This window comes from Halyomorpha halys, unplaced genomic scaffold (genome assembly GCF_000696795.3).
Source record: "Halyomorpha halys isolate HHAL.00 unplaced genomic scaffold, Hhal_1.1 Scaffold69.1, whole genome shotgun sequence".
Lineage (NCBI taxonomy): Eukaryota > Metazoa > Arthropoda > Insecta > Hemiptera > Pentatomidae > Halyomorpha > Halyomorpha halys.
In genome coordinates this window covers 708,996-731,935 of record NW_027108206.1, presented here as the reverse complement: position 1 = coordinate 731,935, position 22,940 = coordinate 708,996, and the positions used below count along the sequence as shown (strand labels likewise).

Genomic DNA, 22,940 nt, shown 5'->3' with positions numbered 1-22,940 from the left:
TTAGAGTCTCTGGAGGTGGTTGTCCTATCTTAATATAGATGTTACCGAAACAGTTTAAATTAGATATGTTATATTATCTAAAATAGTATCTGTTTTTAATTTTTCGCTGTTAAATGGCTAATCGCTTTTAAAAATGAAAGTTTTCCTTTTTTTCAAGACTCAAAAATTTCGAAAAAAAATCTAATGTATTAAGGGCGACACGGAAAAAATTCGATTATTCAGGGAGCCGCAAACCGAAAAAGATTGGGAGCTTCTGATCAATAATAATCATCATAATCAAACTATCTCTATGAAAAATAAATAAATAAAATAACATTCTCAGTGAATTAAACATTGAAAAAGTTTTAAATACGTTTTTTCATAATAATACAGTAGTACGACCAATACCGATCCTCTTTGAAACTTAGTTTCTAACAATAATCCTGACATTAACATTTCTCTGCATATTATTTAACAAACCTACTCAAGTTCCGGCCAGAACCCAATCTAGGAAAGAAATTTTACCTTTATAACTTACAATTGGGATCACTACATGTGCATGATTTCTACATCGTAAATAACATTTGTTACAAAGTTTATTTTCGTAAATGGACAATTTAAATTATTTATAAGTAAGTTCACAACATTAAAACTTAACAAAATAAAATTGTATACTGTCCAGTGCTTATCCGAGAACGAGATAAACAGCATAGGCCTAGGACCGATTCGCTCGGCCTTTAATGGGATCCATCGTCATTCCCAATCGATCCGACCAGATTGAGTGAAAAAAAAAAAGAAATTCGCAAAACTGCAGCCTGAGAAAAAAATTAACTACCGGGCGATCGATTCGCCGAGTAAAACCAGTAATTATACGACGAAAGACAACAATAAATTTCGAAAGATTTAAAAAAAAACATCGAAATAATTTAATTAATGAGGCCACTTAAATGGACCTAAAGGTAACCTTATCTAATTCGCTCGAGCTCGCCGAAAAATGCTCAAATAATTAGAGACCCATTCAACGAATTTCAAAACCAACGATGGAAACACTTGAAATATAGTCTCAAAATTAATAAAAACAATATTTTACATTCTTCTTCTCTTGCTATAGCACAGGTACCCCTTTAACGCGATTGATTTCAATTCCTCTTAAACCTATTATAAAGAGGGTCCACTGTAATTTGTAATAACATATAATTGCATAATAATAAATAAATAAGAACTAGTTCAAAGAGTTAGTTAGCTGCTATATTAAATCAGCAATGCATCGTACCCGAAAAAAAAACACATGAACCTTTGCACACGCTTAGAATTTTACCGGCCAGTTATTTTCTAGTAGTCTAGAAGTTAGTGGTACAGGATGCAACCAGCCAGATGTTTTCCGGCCTATTTAAATTCCCAACGTGTGCAAGGGTCCTTAATCATCTTTTCAAGACATTTAAAAAGTACATTAAATAAAAGTGTAAATGAAATTCCATTTATTTTTTCCCTCTACGCCGCAGGGTCATGTCTCTTCTACTATAAAGGTTCTGGCAACCCAATAAAGCATCTTAGCTTGGACCACTTAGTCTCATCGTCACTGAAACACCTCCTTATGTTATCGAGGCGAGGGCAGTCATATAGGTGGTTGGATGTCATGTCTACCTCGAAGCTGAAAGAACATTGATGATTATCTCTTACCCCAATTCTATGAAGATGAACACCCAAGTAATGTGACCGATAGCTCTAAAAGCAGCAACCGATACGTAACGGGGAAGGTCAGGTGGTATGCGATCACTTGAACTGATGGGAACAGATCACTGCTTTCCTTCTGCAGACTCCTGATATATTTGCTGCAGCTTATTTCTCAAGGACGCATTGATGAAGCTTTTAGCAGCAGCTAAGCTAGTAGGTGCGTGAGGCATGGCCATCTGCAATCCTTTGGCTTAGACGTCGGCCCGTTCGTTTCCACAGATTCCAATGTGTGAACGTATCCATTGCTTTAAATTCAATTTACCTATATGAGTGAAGCCAGTAAGTTTAAATGAAAAATAAGTAATGACGTCCCTATTGGAGATATACAGATTTTTTTGGTATCTCAGGTAACATATAAATATATATATAAGATATTTTCAGCCAAGAGAAAAACAAGTGGGACTAGAAATAAGGCACACAAGTTCAACTTATATACTGAATTATTCTGCTCCTTAATCCTCTCTAACTCTTTCTCCCACCCTCTCTCACTCACTCTCTCTCTCTCTCTATACATATACATACATACATACATTCATTCTGGTATTTATGGCAGTTAAGATTGATAATACCGACACTCTAAACATAACTTTATATATATATACTTTTTTTTTTGTTACCCAGCGGTTAATATAAATCGGATGTTCCCTTACATAAGCAAATGCATAGAATAATTTTTAAAAAATTTAAATTTGAGCTTCAGCAGTAATTATCCTTTTTTAAAACAATACGCTTTCCCAAAAATGATATATTTCACATTTTTTTTGTTTTTTATGAACACGAAGAGGTTCTACTTTTTAAATTAACGTATTTTTTAACATTTTTAAAAGAAACGAAAATGCTAACTGGCAAAACTAAATCATTCCAGAACTGGAAGAGTCTGGAACGTCCTTTTGAAATCAGTTCGATTTAAATAATCATGTAACCTTATTATAAATAATTCATAATTTAAAATTGTGCTGTTTGAGTCTAAAGATATCATTCATAGCGGCCAAGAAAAAAAAAAATATTATATATGAATATGAAACATCTCTGTTGTTAATATAATTTAATCTTACCTGGAGGAAACAAGTAAGATTGTGGTAAACGACTGCTTCTTGAAACTACACACAACATTGTCTCTATCACAATTTGTACTACTTGCATATAGAGTTTTGAGTAACTGTCCGCGCTCGCTACTGCCTTTTCGCGCCTCAAAACATGAGATGGGCGGGACACCAGTGTTACCAGGGCCGTGTTTCATAATAAAATACGAAGTAATACTTTTAGTCTTGTAGTTTTAGCAGTTTTAGCGTTTCAGCATTTGATATAATTTCACTGACTTGTATTTTTTAACTCCTATAATGTCAGTAATAGTCGTCCCCATTTAGAAACCTAAGTATTATTTCTTGTAAATTATAGATTGTATACTTATATGTTTTTGAAATAATGCTATTAGGCTTCATTATGAACCTTGGCCCTAGTAGTCAAAAGAATCAACAAAATATATTTGACAAATCTATATATATATAGGTCTGGAATTATCATAGATAGATCATTATTATCGTATATACCGTATTTCATGATTACCAATATAGACGTATGTCTAACCTAAACGAATGAAATGAACTTTCTTTTCGAAACTTGAAACAAAATTCATTTATTACAAATTATTTGTTGGCATTTTGGCGTCCTTTAAACTTCACCCGAATCTACCATACCATATTCCTCTCCTCCCTTGATATGCACATGTATCGCACAGCTTTAAACTACAACTATAAATGACTTACATATTTCTTGGTTGAGGTTGAGATTTTATTTCTTAACTACTTCCAAAATCCGGTTGACGCTGCGTCCATGTCCCAGCTCATTTTTTATGCAGCACCGTTTAGAGCTGATAAAATATATTGACAGAATGTGTCATCCAGTTTCTTTAACTTTCATTGTCCTTTGAAAACAAAGTGCAACACTGGTGACTAAAAGGCTTACACCGAAATTGATATCCCCTTCTGTTAGCTTCGAAAACTATATATGATTTCTCTTCATCTCAGATATGAATTGGGAATGCTTAGATGGGAGGAAATATGGATTGTGTTAAATATATTTTCATCAGGAAAAATAATTAAATAAAAAAAAAAAGCTCTATTTATTAGAAGAATAGGAAAAAAAAGGCCGCTAGTTCATTTTTCAGCAAGCTTCATGGTCGAACTGACAATAACATCTGCCAGCTTAAGCTGTAAATACTTTGAGACGATCACTAATTTCATAATTATGGTAAGGTACGCCCATCACATACTACCCTACTTAGATTGGTGGGCAGCTATCGTTAAGTTACCTCTGTTTTTGTGATTTTCGAAAAAAAAAAAAAATCTAAGGTGAGAAAGGGGGAAAATATTGAACAAAACATTTTTATTGGAAGAAGATAGTTGACCGCATGAAGTAGATAATAGGAAAATAGTCCATGTGCCGGTCAATAAAGGTATCAAAATAGTAAAAGAAAACTATTTATTGTTAACCAACGCTTCGCCCAACTTTGCAGGGCTTCGTCAGGGCTGACAGATTGAAATAGGAACAGAAAATCAGCCGTGGTTAACAATAAATAGTTTTCTTTTACTATTTTGATACCTATATAGACCGCCACCCAGACTATCTTCCCACATAACTTTTTTATGTTTCTGTTACTATAAAAATACATATTTAGGGTTCTTGAGATGAAAATAATCAATATTAACTATTTTCCTGCCAAGAATACAACAGTATAACAGAATATAACCAAGTTTTAAACACTTACAATCGGAAAGATCGATCAATTAAAATTTTATTTTGTTTATTTCCGTCAAAAATTCGAATTCTAAATTTTGCACAATCCCAATACTTTCCTTTACTACATATTCCATATATAGGTATGTGAAAGTAATACACATTTAGTGAACAACACCCTTTATTACACATTTCAATATAACATTTATTACAACTTCCTCTCAACAGTGCCACCACTGATCTGATCATATTTCTCCCCCTTCAACTAACTAACATCAAAAATGTAAATTTGATGATACATAGCATAAATTTAAAAAAATCAAATGTAATTATTACCACCATCATAGTATTTTTAACGTAGCCTCTCCGTTTTTGGCCTATATGGCGAATCCACTGTTAATTCAAACGTGAAACGAACACCTATACTCTTTGAGACCCTAGAACTTTTGACACTTCAGATTGTGGACATACAAAATCAAACCTTGTATGCACCAGCCTTCTTTTCATTGCTTCAACAAGAGCAACATCAGTGGTAGCATGTGGATCATTCATGTAATCTAACAGGGACCTTTAGAGGGCAGGTTCAACACCCTCCACAGAATTCTCCAATATAGCATCACGCAAGCTTCTCTTAAAAGTTTTTACACGATTTTATGCAGTTACGTTTGTTTTGGGACTTATGGGGTCCCAGTTTTACACCTCAAGTAGTCGTCTCTACGTTCTTAAACACACCTAAAACCGTATAAATCCTCGTTGCCAATTGTAATGTTTACTAATAAAACAACATATTCAATGAAGAACACACAAGAACACACTTTATTACACGTTTAATATTTTAATACAACATTCAGTGCAACTTTCACTCAACTGTGTTACCACACATGCGATTCCTACATGCACCTTATACCAGCAGCATGATTTTAGGGACCTGCAGATAACGTGTGGCAAGAGTTGAATAATCTGGCTGTTCTATTAGCTGGGAAATAAAAATTCGGGGAAGAGAAAAGATTCCTAAAGATCAAATCATCACTATAGACAGGTGACCTGAATGATTTCAGCAAATTTCTTGACATCTGGAAATCCCTACATCTGTCTTTAAAGAAGTAGTTACGGTGAAAGTGAGAAGATTAAGGCAAGAATGACAACCAGTATCTAGAGATAAGATTTAGCTCAATATTACAGTTGGTGCATCCGATATAATATTAAGTTGACAAATCTATAAAATAGTATTATGATTTTAGTATAGTAGTTATAAATATGTATAAATGATAAATTATATCGTAGTAGTTGAAGATATATAAATATCTTCTGTTCAAACATAGAATCATTTAAAAATATGGAATTTGATTTGATGAAGAAACCTGCATACAATCTATGTATTTTAAGTAAATTGGTGAACCAACGTTTAATCCTGATGTTAAAAGATTTTCACCTAGCATGCCATAGTGAGAGAGAGAAAACCTGGGTCTAGATTTTGCTACATAAAATAACAATATATTTTTTAATGGACAAAGTTCCTTAAGGAATACAAATAAATATATTAAATAGAAAAGCGGGCTATCAGAAATGTAGCATGTCATATGGGTATTCGGTGACAACCGTCAAAACAATCTATGTTTGGTAGAGGATAAGTTTCTGAATCAGTAAAATTGTTGATTGTTTGGAAATATTTTATTAAAAGGCGTTTTTCCTAGGTTTTGATACAACTACTGTCTTTGTTTTCATCGGAGAATGGTACTCTTATAGTCCTTTAAATGAGAACATCTCTTCATATATAAATATAGTCATGGAGGGAGTAGGCCTTTGTCCTAACTAGACATAGCGCGATAGCCTCTTAGTCGGACTAAAAAAAAGTCAAATAAATAGAATATAGTCAAATATCTTTATTGAATAATTGAAGTTCAATAAGCCTACTTATTGATTTACAATTGTTTAGTAAGGATACTCAAATACATTCCATAAATTAGATTTTTTTTTTTTGTTCGTCCGACTAAACAACCATGTGCTATGCTTCTCCAGTTAAGACATGGCCTAAGAGTGAGACCTTATTACTATTGGTCTGCGGTTAGTAGTTAGGCTCTCATGATGATGTTGTCTCTACATATACCTGGCTCCTAACATTGAAAGTTTATTTTTCCAACACAATCGAGCTTTTTGAGTTCACTTGGGAAGCTCTGAAAGTGTTGTTAGAACTTAAATGAGGCAAACGTACGAGTTTGACCCTGAATATTTGTGTTTTTAACTTCAAATATCAATAAAAACGGCTAGTAGTCGACCAAACTACCTCGTTTGATGTGATCAGTTTTCAGGTACATTAGAGCTCAATTTTTTTGGAACTGTCTTCTGGGAAATGAAAGGGTCGGTCAAAGCATGAGCAGGTATACATTTATTAGAATCACAACAGTTGCTTTTTATAGGAATTTGGATAGGCATGATCAGAGGCAAATTAATCATGGAATTTGTTAATTTTAGAAATTATGAAATTCTGGCAAATCTTCATAACTGTGAAAACTGATCCTTCATGCTAATTACAAGTTGCGTTTGAGGAATACATATAGAACTTTTTTTCTCCTGTACGACTGTAGACGAATACCCCAAACAGTGCAGACATCATAATATACTGCAAGTGGTATTAAATAATTTTAAACCTTTGAACTACTTGAAAAGAAATAGAGGTGAGAAGAAAATACGTAAAAGGGATATACAAAGCTAAGTAAATCTCAAGTCAATTTGTGGTCACCAATAATCTTTGAAGTAAAATTTAAAATGTTATCCATGATGAAACCATTTCTACTTCATTGCAATAAATCGAAAGCTCTTGTCTGGTACAGTGAAGATAGAAGGCCTGATAAAAATGTAATTGTTTTGTGTTAACAGTCACTGTGAAAGAAGGTTATGATTATATTTGGTTAGTACTTGTTTTCGTTTTTTGTAAGGATACTAAGTTTAGTAATATTTATTTTCTTCGTGTACTTATGAGTTCCCATGTTTTTTGTAGTTAAAATTCTTTTTAACTGAATAACCGTCATTGCCAAACGAAACACTGAAGTTCATTTGTTATGTTTTAGATTTATGTCAGTTGTGGTACGCCGCAGGCGCAGTAGTCTACTGTTTTTTGGATATGTGGAAAATTATTTCTAACTGTTTATCCTGAATGATTTATGTGTTTGTCCTGAAATGCCGATATGCTTGCAGCACAGTTTTTGAACGTAGTTCTAGAAGAGAACGACAAAACCGATGGAGAACAGTGAGTATTTTTAAAAACTTATAGTTTGAATACTTTAGTTTAATTTCATGTCCTTATAATGATATGAAACACTGTGGACACTATCAATCCGTATTTACAAGTTGTTATATGATGGTAAATTTTCCATAGCAAAAATCAATTGTTTTAATATATTTAAATTATTAAACATTGCTTTTGATTCTTGGTCCTTATTTTACTCTTTCATATGAACTGAGTTTAGGGGCATGTGAATTGGCTTTTATTTTAAATGACAAGTATTCACTGATTTGTGGGTATTATGTTGTATCTCTGTACAGTTTTCATATATTTTTCAATTACAATTAGTTTTAAAATTATGAATTTCCAGCTTTATATAATTGTGTTTACATTTAAATTATAAAATTGTGTTTACATTTATTTTTGTTTTTTTATTCCAGTTCTGATGAGCTCCACGAGAATAACAATAATATCAATATCAATTATATTCTTAGTCAGCTTGACATTAAATCTCAGCTGGCTAAGATACTTTTGTCGGAGTGTATTATTGAACCTTCAAAAATCGCACAAAAGTAAGTTGTGTATATGTGTCTTTTAATTATCATGAACTGTTAGAAAGTAAGTTTTTAATATGGTTATCATTTAGTACATTTCATTTAGTTTAAGTGTTGAAACTTTACTTTGTTTTCATAACATTTCTGGTTTCATTATGTTAAAGGCATATATTAACATTTGTATTTAATTTTATACCATAAATCTATGTTTATTATTTAAAAAAACAAACAATTGAAGCACTTATATTGAAAACCTGTGGCCCTATATCTTATAGTTCATACGATTATTTTATTGGCGTTATTAGTGAATACCTTACATTTGAAATTAAATACTACACAACCCCTGGTGCAACATTTTTCATTCACTCACATGGTGAGAATCACATTTCACTCTCAAACACTCATCTGCACAATTCTACCTTATTTCCAGTTGAGATGGTGAGTGCCAAATCAACCAACGGTGGCTTTTCTGGACTTTCTGTTTAGGCTGTATTAACCATCGGTGATTAACAGTGTAAAAAATGGTTTAAATCTGAAAAATTTACATTACCTTTAGTAATTACTGAAACTTTCTTGAAATTTACTTAATTATTATTTATAACAAGGTTATATTAACATATGAAATCTTATCTAGGGGGCCAAATGATAAAAAGAATAAACGTTAAACGTGTTGATATAATTTCTATTAACATTTCATTCTAAATCTGAATATCTCCTACTATGATAAAAAACATTGGCTCTAATATATTTGAACATTCGTATCAAGTATGTTTCAATCTGTTAGTAGTGCACTTCACATTATTACACCGTAATAAGCTGGTCTGATCGGAATTTCCTAAAGAAATTGTGTGTTACTCAACATGTTAAGGAATTAACTTGATAATTAGCAAACTTATAGTTTTTAGACTGTAACCAATGGTAAAATTCTATAAATAAAATTTGTAATGATTAACTCCCAAAAATCAATAGGGTGGATCCAATTTTAAAATGAATTAGATGTACATGGTGTGTTCACAAAGTTTCAATTTTTGTCTCATAACCAAAAATGTACTAAACATTCTTGTACAATGATCTTAAACTGTTCAATATATGACCCTGATGAATCAACTCAACACTCTGCTTCTTGCATTTTTTACATTGTTCATAGGCTCACTGGAACTCTTTTTGCAGAAGGCTTTTAAGAGTTCCCTCGAAGCAGCAGCTGGAATTGTATCGAATCACTTCCCTATCAGGTCTTTCTTAATTCAGTTATACAAAATGCAGTCGGAAGCCTGGTAGAGGGGCTGTTGGGTGGCTGCTGAAGTTTTGCTGCGTTGACTAGCCAAAACTTCAGGGAGACATACAAACTTCATTAATACCAAAATGAGTGATCTACAAAGAGTTTGTTCTTGCTGGACAGACTGTCACAGGTCAGTTTTATGTTGGAGTGCTCTACTGTTTGAAGGATTGAGTCCAATGATGAAAGACAATTGGTTTCTACATCATAACAATGCATCATCCAAATTGATAGCTATTGCCAAAGTTTTGGTCAAGCTCAACGGGACAAAACTGTTTCAGCCACCCTACAGCCATAATCCTGTTCCCTGCAACTTCTTTTTATTTCTCCCAATCAGATTGACCAGAAAGGAAAGTGATGCAACACATTCTAGGCAGCTTTGATGAGGTTTCTTATAAGCCTTCTGTGCGAAGAGTTTCAGGGATCCTATGGACGATCGGAAAAAATGCTGGAAGAGTTGATTCCTGATGGTCATATTTTGAAGACTTTGCTGTAAAAAAAATATTTAATACATTTTTTGTTATGACACCAGTCTTAAAACTTTGTGTACACCCCATGTATTTTTGAAGATCTATTGTGACTAACTGTAATAGTTATCAACAAATGGATTGCACTACAAGTTATGGATTTTACAAGATCAAAAATTTTGGTCCTATTAATTATAATTTTGTTATATATCCACTGGACATACCGGAATTGTTATGTTTAGAAGAAAATTTTAACTTTTTCAATTATTTTTGGCAGTTAATGGACACTTTAATCCTGTGATATTTTGGCATATCTACCTTAAAGTAATGAATTAGATAGAGATATAATTTAGATGTATAATTTACTATGTTAGGTACTCATAGGAAATAAAATTTAATTCCTGAATATGTAAGTTTTCACTTGAACAAATTGTATTAATTAATGTTGTGGCTAAAATTAAGGTAGGCTAATTATAATTAATAAGGGTTTTAAAATTGTTAATAATAAAAGTTGTATTTAATAAGTTGTCCTTTGTGATGACCGGGTTTTCCGAAACATTGAACATATAATATGAATTAGTACAGAATCGTTAAGGCGATGTGGATATATTTTGTTATAATTGAGTAGAAAACCCAGTTTAGAACAAGAAAAGAATTGCTTTTTTCTTTTTTAATTTCACTTACCTATATATGGAATATATAGTATAGGGAAGTATTACGATTGTCCAACATTTCAAATTTGAATTTGACAGAAATACACATTTTGAGGTACCCTTAGTCCAAATAACTAAGTCTCGCCAAATGGTGTCTGTGTTTGCCTACAGCTCAACAATGAAAATTCATATTAAACTAAAATTACATATTCAAGAGGGGTGTGTTTTAGCAACTTTTATGATGAAATTGACTGATCAGAAGTGCCACATTGTAGAATCGATTTTTTGCATTATTTCAATTTTTTTTTAAAACGGCTTTAATGATTTGGATTAAATTCTGTATATCAATGTGAAATCAAGTGATTTTCAATACGGTAGGTTTTATCCTCAGTGAAATAGTTTAGTTGCCACATTTTCAAAAAATCTCTAATGTACTTTTGATTTTGTTTATTGGAGTTGGGAGTACTTGGACATTTTAAATTGTTAACAGCAATACCTAATGTATGAATATGAACTATGAAAGAATTTGATCATTAACTTAAGGAGAAATAGAGGATGTAGTTTGCTCTGGAAAATCAGTGGCAGCCTAGTGTGTCCGTCTCTTCTGGCAGTCATTTATACATGATTCTGTAATATTTCGTTAAACTGTTGTATTCTTAGCAGAACAAAGTTATTCATACCTCAAGAAATCCTAAAATATTAATTTTGCGTTAGAATGCTACAGAAAAATAAATGTTTAATCTTTGACATTTAAAAACTTCTACATTTTATTTATTTATTTCAATCTATAAGGGGATATGAAGAAGTAGATATTTAAACTAGAAGTTGGGATTATTTCTATTTATATTATATTTTTGATTTACAGACGTGAAAAGCCTGTGTTGAGCTTTGAAGCCAATGTCACTCCTGTAAGTATAGTTTAAAGTAGCTTTTCATTCCAATAAACATATTATTACTATTCTAATAACCAACAATTCAACTACATAAAAAAAATCTTGATTTTAATGTTTTTGATAGTTTGTTCTAATTTGTAAATAGAAGCAGCATTTTAATGAAGTTTTGCAGTTTATGATAGCTAAATAAAGGATGCCATTAGATTCCTGATCATCCTAAATGATGAGAATCAAAGGTGATGTTTTAAATATTTACCCAGTATATTGTATTAATCCGCCTGGAATCAAAATTCTTCTCCATGTGTTTCTGCTTACTAGTAATCACTAATTAGTAATTTAGTTATCTTTTTTTTCAATCAGAAGTCTGTAGCTAATATTTAAGAACTCTATTTGATTTATGTAATTCTTGAATTGAAGCATTGGTAATGAGTGAGATAATTGATAAAAATAATTATCAATGAAAAGATCAACTTATTCTAAGCATCATTTTAACATTTAAATATGATTAAATAATCAATATATATACCAAAGAGTACAATTAAAAACCAAATGGTTCTATTGGCCAATGTTTTTACCGTTGTACAATATTTAATCATAATCATTATTTGATTATTAGCCCTCTAATTGACACATTTTTTTTTTTCGGTTTGAAGACACATTAGTATCTCATACCACTATATGAGAAAATGGATACATTTAAAGTTATTTGTATTTTTCAGGGATAATTGGAGCTCAAAATTGAATTTAAAATATATATACTTTGGATATATATACGATATATTTGGTCACTATTATGGATCATCGTTATAACCAATCAGTACACAAATCCAGTAAATGTGGAATAGGCTTTTTTAAAAATCAATTATTGCTACCATACATAAATAAATTGCTTTATTTAGATAATGATATAGAACTTTATTTTTTGTAAAACAATGATGTGTTGTAATTCTTAAGATCCACACCTTGGCAAAAAAAACCAGGTTCATTCACTGCATCATATTCATCTGATTATTTTGATTATTCTGCAATATCATTTCATAGTATGCCAGATTATTAAAAACAAATCATTGATATTACATCATCCCAAACATGATGTATCAATATAATAACATCAATTATACCGGTTTAGTTTCCTGAAACTATGACCACTCCACATCTTGAAGAAATCTTAATACAAGCCGTTTGGATTTGTGCACCAGAGAGAGGAATATTGCAGCTTTTCTGGATTTTAAACTATTTCAGCAATATATATGTATATATAGTTGAACGTAAAGATTTAAATATAAGAAGATGGTCAGAGTTGCGTTCAAAAAAAGAACAAATAGTTTAAAACTATTTTAATGTTGGATGTTAAAATAGTTTTAAATTATTTGTTCTTTTTTTGACACCGCAACCCTGACCATCTTCTTATATTTATTTCAGCAATAGCTCGATTTCCTTGAGGATGGGATGACCCCGTTTATTAACTTTTATGGAATCTCAGACAAGGTCTGAAATCAAGGCTTTATGTTTCCAAATTGAAGATATTGTAGAATGACTTCTATTTCTTTAGCCAAGCTGTCATTTGTTTCACTATTTTCATGAAAGCGTTCAATATGAAACTTATCCTTCACAGTCAAAGTTTTTTGTTAGATATGATGCATCTCTTGAAGTAAACAATAAAACTAAACTGTAAACAATTCACTGAAGGAAAATTAATCCTCCCACTCCCCTTCAAAACATGGGTTTAAAGTAAAAGATACATTAATTCTTCAAAATTTAGGGTTGCTATCGATTCGTGGATTACCGTCACTAAAACGAGTCATCAAAATGAGTCATTTTAGTAAATCAGTCATTAAAACAATGGTTGCTATATCCGTTTATGAATACATCTGTAAGGCTCTCTAAATCACAACTCTATAACCAATATGTTATAGTTATACTAATTATGTAAATGAACCTAGATGTTTGTAATTGCATCTTTTATGTACAAACATTTTTTAAACTAGAAAAAAGATAATTAGAGTGTGTTTGAAATCCAAATTTAATTTTTTAAAAAAAGACTGAAATTAAGTTATTTTTTAGATACATATTTTACTGACGATGAAGACTTAAAAAAAGTAATAAGAATTAAGGCTGCTGCTTCAAGAAGTATTTCCTTATTGACATTCCAACTTGTATCAATGTCATCGCTATCCCACGTAGCATTTCTATTCTGAGCCATCCTCGTAATTTTTTTCTGATACCATCGAGAGATTTCTTCCTCTTCCCTCAATCTGTAGTATTTAGTAGTGCCTTTAAATATTTCTTTTTTCCCCCCAAAATCTTTTCTCCAAATGTTCCTAATGCACCTGACTTATCCATTTCCCCCCTGCCATTTAAATCGCCTAGAACAATGGGGTCCCATCAGTACCATCTATCTCCTGGAGTAGTTCGAAGAATTCTTCTTTCTCTCTACTCTCTACATTATCATTTAGCCCATATGCAACTATTTCCATGACAAGATTCTTTCCTTCTATTACACTTTATCACACGATTCTTTCACTAACTAAATACCATTTTTGAATTATTGCAGTCATATTCTTGTGGAATATAAATCCAACTCCCTAGGGCAACACTTAGTCCTTAATCACCACTTCTCTTCCTTTCCTCTTGGTCTCTGTGATCCCTAAAATTACATTCCATGTTACAAGGCTTATACACTTTTCTCCGTGCCTTGTTGTATATCTCAAAAACTCTTCGGCTGTAGTTCTTTTCTTCCTTGTTATATAAAAGTATTTAAGGGAAGCGCTTTGTCCCTAAGTCAGGTTGAGGGGCTGCCTCCTCAAATCCTCCTGCTATGCTCTCCTATCTAGGACAGCTATCTAGAGGAGGGTATGTACTGTTTATGTCTTTAATGTCAATATAAATGTATTGTGTACTGTTATGGTATAGTGTATGTGCAGTGTATTGAAATCTAGAAACCAGAAGAGAGTTGATCTCTACTAGCTGTGCACTTTGTTTGTGAGCAGTAGAAATTCTATAACTAGAGACTAGGTCTGAGAGAACTCGAAAAAATTACAAGTGGCTGCTCAACTGTGTTAAGTAGCTAATAGACAGCATACTGATCAGTCCAATAAACAATATTAAAAGGGTTGAAGAAAAATTATTTGATAAATATGGACAGGCACAACCGGAAAAACTGAGACAAAAAAACTTCACGACATTTCAGCACTCTAAACTCCACATAATTTCAAACTTTTTAAATATAGAGTTAAAAAAAAAAAGTGTAATAAATAATATATTAAATTGAACATAAAAATTTTAAATAAAAAAGGAACCATACTATGTGAATAACCTCAGTTACCCTAAAATGTGAATAATTATGAAATATTAAAAGTAAGGTTGTACGTTATCTTTAAATTTTGTAATAGGGAAATTTAATTATCTAATCCTTCAAAACTTATTGAATAACAAAGACATAATTATTTAATGAATGGCATTATCCATTATTCTTAGAATAAATAACCATTAATGAATATAAAATTGTTTAAACAATTATCGAATAAAATATTAGTTTTATATTCCCAACACTGATTTGTACCTACACCCTGTTGATGAATTCAACCAATCCATGGCCATTACAGTAAGTCGAAGGTTATTGCAAGTCAATATTAATGTTGTTTTTTAAAAATGATATTGATATCTATTGTCTTTGTAATGTATCTAAATTTGTTATACTTATTCATAAGAAATTATATTAACTTCTTCAATGATTTCCTAATATAGTAAATGAATACATATCCTAAATATATTTATTTGTAATAAACATGTAACCATTATTCATTTTTTAATCATAGAATGACTGTACTTAAACTCATATTTGTTTGATCTAATTTTTTTTTTTAATTTATGTGTTACTTGCTGTATATTTATAAATATTGTTTTTGATGTGGTATTTCTCACTTTATGGTCTAGTTGTAATACATGTTTTATTGCTTTCAATTCATTGTTTGAAATGACATTTAACAATGTTTGATCTGAGTTTTCTGAAACACATATTTATAGCTGATTAATTCATTCCTGTTTCTATCTAGTCATTTTACGTTTCACTTCAATTAAAGATTACTTGTTTAAATCACCAATATTTAAAGTTAAGTTTGTCATTTATTAATTTATTTCGTTTAATTTTTAGGTTTGAAATAAACCTGAAAAATCTGAATATTTTATAGTACTACATAAAAGGTAATTCATTAGAATATAAATAGTTATGCATGTACATATATATTTTTTTTCTCTTCCAGATTTATGAAACTCCTGCAAAGAAAACAAAGACAAATAATGAGGTATTATCAATTTAAAATAATAATATGTGTTTTTTTTTTAACCCTTTTGTATATTTATTTCAGTAAAATCACTTTGTAGCAGTTTGCCTTGAATGCTGTCGAGGCTGTATACTCAGATGTTGAAGAAGATGGTGACTCTCCAGCAGTTCCATGTCCAGTATGCAACCGGTAAGATACACAGTAATTTGAAACACTGATTTAACTATATACAATTAGTATTTCAATAACACTACATAATTTATACTAAACTATAAATGAGTTCTCCATGTAGGTATAGTGTTAAATGTATGAAGTTATCACTCTACTAAAAATTGGGAAAGAGGAAGAAAATGTAAATGTATAAATGCCTTTGAAGTTGCCTGCAGAATTACAGGGGACAGGGTTGTGACACTTTCAAAATATAAAGGTATAGTTGTAAATGTATGGAGTTATTGCTCTACCAAAAGTTCGAAAAGAGGAAGAAAAGGTAGTAATGCCTGCGAAGTAATCTACAGAATTACAGGGGCTATGGTTGTAACACTTTCATGACATATAGTGCAATTATTCAAAATGATTAAACACAGACTCTTGCTGCCTTTTCTTAGGAATTAGGAAAAATCTGCTACAGCTAAATGCTTTATTTTCATGAAGAAAGGGTTCATAAAAATTGTTAACCTTACTGAAATGGATGAAAAATAAGAACAATCACAGGTTTCTTCTTTTCCAGCTTTTCCATTGACAGGTTCCTGCTTAATAGCTGCTTTTTGAAGAAGAGGAAAATTACGACCTGTTGTTATTTTAAGTAAAGAGCCAAATACTGCATCATGTAAGTAATGCCACCATAAGTGTTCAGGTGCAGATATATAGGGAGTTACTGGAGGAAATTAAGGAAATGATTGTCTATCAAAAATGTAGTTGAAAGCCACTAACTGCACCTCCTTGTTTTAATTCATTGTTGAGATATGAAGGGAATTGTTGGGGTATGATATTAAGTAAACCAACTTTTTTACTATAAAAATCCAAATTTCCCTTCTAACAGGAATGGAATATTTCTCCACTTTTGTTACCAATTACGAAATCTATGATGAATTTCCTTTAAGATAACAAGCAATTTGTAGATAATATTGCTTTAGCAGCCAAAGCTAAATATTTAGTTAAGTAAAAATAATTTTCTAAAACGTTTGTTAGTAGGTCACATAATGAATTTTCTAGATATGACCTTGGGAATTTCTTAAAAGTTATTTATTTCATCTTCCTTCCAACAATATACTCCACTTTTAAGGGAAAAAACAAAGTACAAGATATTGTAGATATCTACTTTTTTTTACCTCCTAATCTCAATATCTCTTTGATATTAAACCAGCTTTGCAAAATTGCGTATACTGTTGCAAAACTGATGAAATGAAGCAGCTTTTATGAAATCCATAAGGTCATACCGGGAAAATTCATTACATGTGATGCTATAAAGTATTTCTATAAATTATTCATACTTTTTTACTTTGCATTGGCTACTATAATCATCTAATACAGTGATGCATACCTAAAAATTGGTTACTTCCTTATAGAAAATTTGTTGTAGATTAAGAAAATGGGAATAAATACTCTATTATTTAATGTTTTAAATTTAAAAATGGAAACATTTTTTTCATATATCTACTAACTGATTGTTTTCTTTAAAAATTTGAAAACTTAATTCTACAGTTTCATTTTAGGCAACTATGGTCCTATTTCACAGCTTTCATAACATTCTTTAGATTTTGTGATGTTAATTATCTGTGTAATATATAATTTAAGCATGTTTATTTTAATTTTATGAAGTATGTATATTAAATATGGAAATTCATTCTTATTTGTAGTTTAATTTTTTCTTCCCCATATTTTTTTCTGGAATGAGAAATTAACATATATTCAAGCAAATAAGGTATTTTAAAGTAAATAAAATATTTTAATTTTTTTTTTCTACATTGAATTGTTTTCCTTGATGTAAATGGATCATCTATTTTGTGGCAAAAAAAAAAAAAAGTTAGCACCAACAATCAAACTTATATTATCTCATTAGGAAGTTACATTTTTGCCTTTAAATACTGTCCAGTATTTACTGTATGTATGTCCTATTATTTATAAACAATTAAAGAGATTGACCAAAAACGATAATTTCATATAACCCAAAATTTTTATTTTCTAGGTATTTTTTACAGTTTTCTGAAACCCTGAAAAATGGGAGCTACCTCCTTTTTTAGAGTAAACCCTTCAACTGAAAAATAAAATAATTTGTTTCTTATAAACTGAACTCTGCTGCATAATATTATTAGTTAAATTAAAAATAATAATTAATATAATACATGTACATTTACCATAAATATGATAAAGGATAAAATGCTTAGGGAGTCCATAATTATATTTCAAAAACTCCATGGAAAATATTTTAGAGTCACATTTGTTGAACTTATCGAGGCCTCTTTATAAATAGTATTAAAATTGATGATTTCTATATTAGTTTATAATCTCGGTAATAGTTCTATTCTCTGGAATTCCTGAACCAATTGAAAGTCTCTTTCATATTAAGACAAACAATGAACATATTTTAAGTTATATCCCATTTTTCGCCTAATTTTTTTAGTATGGTCTTATATCTTATACATTCTCATGCTTCCTCTCCTTCAAGCTGGCTTTATGATATTTGTCTAGCCTCGAGTATGGATAAAATCTACAGTCCAACCTCAAGAGCTGAATTTGTCTGTGGCTCTTACATTTCCTTCAGATGTTGTTTTTATGAATGTGGACTCTGTCATTACATTCCTTTATATATATATATATATATATGTGTATATATGTGTATATATGTCTTCATTTATATTTGTCTATTATCAGCAAATACTAATTATTTAATGTATTAGTCTATAATATTCTTTTTAGCTTCTATTCCATGAAAGTCGAACCATAGTAGCAAGCATCTTTTTCCAGCATTCAATTTCCCTTCATAATCAACCAGCTCTCTTTATTCTGACTCCCTTTTGTAATTCTTTCTTGCATATATGCCTCCATCATGTTAAAAATGTCTACTTAAAGATATCAACATATTCAGTGGGATCATATAGATAAATCATAATTTTTGATGATTCAGAATAAAATTAACTACCATCCCTGCATCATCAGAAATTTTTCTGTCCTTGGCATGCCTACTTTGTTGGTTTTAGCTGTTTCTTTATGATGTACCTGAGTAGATAATGTGAAATTCCTATCTAATATTACATATTTGCTCCAATTTTAATTTTTACTTCACTAATTTCCAAAATATTCATATTATCCTATGTTTTTTCTTTCAAGACTGTCAAGTCCTAAACCCTTTTTTTTTTCTCAGCATATTTTATTATTATGGATGATAAATCCAGTGACCTGCCCAAACTCAATTCAGCTTCATGAGTTGTTTTTCTGCTCAATCGGCCTTAAATAAAATTATATTTTGATCTCACAGTATGCTATGCTATATTATAAATGCTTCAAATATTTGATTTGGTTATCCTACATTATTAAAGATTTAGCTCTAGTCATATGTGAGTGCTTATAAAACCAGATCCCATTTTCTATTTAACTCCCTCCCAACCTTGATACATCATTATCCTTATCATTTTCAAATCAAATTAATAATAATAATTAATAAGTTTTGTAAATTCTAACTTAATTTTGTCACAAACTAAGAAGTAACAATCATTACCCGCCTTTATCCTTGCTTTTTTTTTTAATCTCTGACATTTAAGTTGCCTCATACATAATACATATTCCCTCTTATATCTCTATCACCAAAAGCATTGCTGTTTGTGTTACCAATCATATAGTTTATTTTGAGGCCTGATTCTTTACTGGTTTTCACCAATGTTGTATGTAATTTATATTATAGATTATGGATCTTAACCTGACAGTATCTAATCAACAGTATACCTAAGCTTGGATGTTTTCCAACCAGTGTTCAACCTTTTTATTTTACAAATTACTTCCTAATGAGATATTTTCTCGCTGAACTAAATAATTTTCTTAACATTATTATTTATAAAAACTAGTTATTCTCCTTCTTGCTAAATCCTCCCATCTTAATTTTTATTTTGTTGATGCGTTAATTGATTTAATGTATTGTAGGCTTTTTAAAAGTTTTTCTTAGACATTTTTTTTTCCAATTTTTGTTAATTATAAAAAAAAAATGTTTGAATTATTTAGGTCTATGCACATTCTGCTTGTATTATTTCTAGGTCATTTAGCAGAAACTGCTCACTCGCCTTACATCTGAAAAGCCATGACCCATTAGAAGATGCCAGTAAGAGATTTCAATGTCAGCTATGTCCAAGAAGCTATTCTCAGAAATCTGTCCTTAAGAAACATCTGGCAGTAAGATAGAATATATATCATTTTAAATAAAATTTATCTCTTGATTTCTTCTAGTCTGTTTTGCTATATTCCGAAAAATTACAACTTATTAAAAGGTTATATAATTAATTTTATTATTTTTTTTTAAATCTAAGTATTATTATTCTTACTAAGAAATTATCACACCGTTTTATTTATTTTTTTTAAATCAGTAATCATACTTTAGCTATCTAAATAAATCTGTAGTGCTATATATTGATATGGCCCTAGGCCTCCTGAATAAGTGTTCGCCAGATAAGTCAATCTTGTGTGGTTACTCACCATTTAGGAGTGCTTAGCAGGTCTCCAGAAGCCTCTTATCTCAGCTATGGTCTGCTTATTCCTCCTGTTCTTTTATCAAGTATCGTTTTTGGAATTCATTTTGCTGACATTCTGGCAGTATGACCAGACGAGCACAGTCTCCCAAGCTTGATTGGTTTTGTCATATCTGTATCCCCATACACCTCATAGATTTACCTATTGTTTCTTCTCAAATTCTCACCGGCTTAACCTAGTTCAGATATATGGCAAAGAATCTTCTGCTCAAACTTTTGGATTGCAATGGTCTTTAATTATCCTACTACTACTACTAAATTTTCAGTTTAGAGCTTCCAATAGCATTGGCACAAGGCATTAATTTAATTATTTCTTTTCTGATGTTCTGAATATGAGTTTTGTTGGAAAGTACACCGTTTATTTCAAACTTATTCTTGTAATAGGTAAGTTATGTGATCTTTATTGCTAAAACCAAGAACAAACTGCTTTGTCAATCAACAGAAGATCACTAATTTTTACAATGTTTACAATTGGACCTTGTTCCAGTGAAACAAGGTCTACCCTTGGTCCACTTCTCCCTTTGTCGCAATCAGCTTCTAAAGAAATTAAAAAAATTCATTAATTATAATTTTCTAGCGTTTTAGAGGAAATTTATCAATAAAGATTTGTTTTCAGGTACATACTGGTGAACGAGAGCGCTGCAATATTTGTGGTGCTGGTTTTAGCCAACGATCTTCTTTGGTGCGGCATGCAAAACGCATTCATGGAGGTTTATTGAATAGCCAGCAGGGTACTCAGCAACCCCCTCCAATACACCTACAACCAGTTGCACAGCATGCATCAATCAGTACCCAAACATCCAATAGCTGTGTCTTATTGTTGCCTAATAATGGGAAACTGTTAGTCAACAATGTTCACCCCCCTCTTTCTATGAAACCTTCACTTCCATCATCAGCTACTGTTAATGTTGTTCAACCTAGTTCTTCCGTTTTGCAGGAGGACCAAACCAAGGTTAATAGCAATGTACATCATGTTGGGGTTCCATGATATATACTCTTATTCCCTTCTTCTATTTCCAAAGGTCCTTTTCCTCCTAAGTATTCATACACTCCTCTGACACTCAACCGCACATCGCGACCTTGATTAATCTTGTTAGGTCACTGCACATTTCAATTTATAATTTAGACTGTTTAATATTACTTTATTTAATGAGGTGACGGTTTGGGTGGGTGGTTAAGATTATTCCGATTATGTCATGTGTGTAACTGAAAACTGTCAGTAATCGAAGACACAGGAATTGAAGGAATTCAGCTGGCCAATAGTTGGAACATATTCAAGTAATTTTAAAAACTAACTAATTAATAAAGAGGGTAAAACCGCACTAATTTCCAAATGAAAAATTATGATTTGTTTTTGCTTTTTAAATGTTGGCGCAATAATTTTTTAATATATAATAATTCTTGAGTCATTTTAGTGTGATGATTTATGACAATGAATGAATTCTTTATTTATCTTGATCTTCAAATAGCTATTCCACACTGATGTTTATGTGGTAAATATGGTTCATAAAAATCTGTTTCATAGGAAGGTTAGTTTATTTTATCCTCTTTGGTATTCAAATCAGCTTATTATAATTGATTCAATAGAGAGAAATAGAGTTTAGTATATTTTGTCATGTCCTAGAATGATTATTGTGAAAAATTGAACTGAGTTTTTATTTATATTATATTTTTTTCTGTTACTACTTAACCAAGTTATAATGATAAATTTTGTGTCCATTATTGTCCATCATTTGTTTGTTCCTGCAACCTGTTTTAAAATACCCTCTGACTCCATATTTTCTCTCATTTCGACTGTTGCTTTGTGTTCTTAAAGGACCTCGAAAAAAAATTAAATAGCTCATAAAACAACATGGTGTGCTGAATTCATCTATCCCTCCTCACTTGAAGTCTATATACCATTGGTGTATTACTATGAATAAAGATGCATCCCCAGCTCACTCTTTACTTAGGGGCATAATTCTTAATAGTTCTAATCTTTCCAAGTATGAAGAAATATATAAATTGAAAAAGAGGTATAATAATATAAATATTGATTCCACCTAAAATGAGTTGTGATTTATTCCATTACAATGCTTTCATTTTGTAAATTCCTCAGAAAGTAATCTTCAATTCCTGTCCAAAAATTTATCTATTCTCCTCTTTTCATTTGAGAAATCAATGCTTACATTTATAAAGGTGAATTCACTCTAACTAAAGAAGTTTCAAATTTATTTTTGGAAAATGTGTTGTTATATTTTCCTTTATTTTATACAGTGGTTTTGATGGTAAAAATGGTGAATAGTTCATCCCTTTTTCACTTCCTACAGTCTTTATTACAATGGAACTTTTACAAATCAAAATGTCCACTATAAGTAAGATTGTAAGAAGTGAAAATAGGTAGAATTGTTCCTTAAAATAATATAATTG

General features: G+C 30.9%; 1 protein-coding gene across 3 annotated transcripts; it reads left to right on the top strand.

The window, feature by feature from the left end:
* Nucleotides 1–7,287: 7,287 nt before the first annotated feature.
* On the top strand, nucleotides 7,288–22,643 carry LOC106692741 (zinc finger protein 32). Of its 3 annotated transcripts, none has more exons than XM_014438859.3 (8): nucleotides 7,288–7,357; nucleotides 7,518–7,696; nucleotides 8,113–8,244; nucleotides 11,488–11,530; nucleotides 15,778–15,819; nucleotides 15,902–15,987; nucleotides 20,043–20,178; nucleotides 21,148–22,643. In XM_014438859.3, exons 2-8 carry the CDS (start codon nucleotides 7,635–7,637, stop codon nucleotides 21,517–21,519), a joined length of 873 nt encoding a protein of 290 aa, XP_014294345.1. In that variant the 5' UTR covers nucleotides 7,288–7,357; nucleotides 7,518–7,634; the 3' UTR covers nucleotides 21,520–22,643. The 3 variants fall into 3 exon arrangements, with proteins under 3 accessions (XP_014294345.1, XP_014294344.1, XP_024215713.1); XM_014438858.3 differs by having other exon boundaries at nucleotides 15,899–15,987; XM_024359945.2 differs by lacking the exon at nucleotides 7,288–7,357 and having other exon boundaries at nucleotides 7,402–7,696; nucleotides 15,899–15,987.
* The last annotated feature ends 297 nt before the right edge of the window (nucleotides 22,644–22,940 follow it).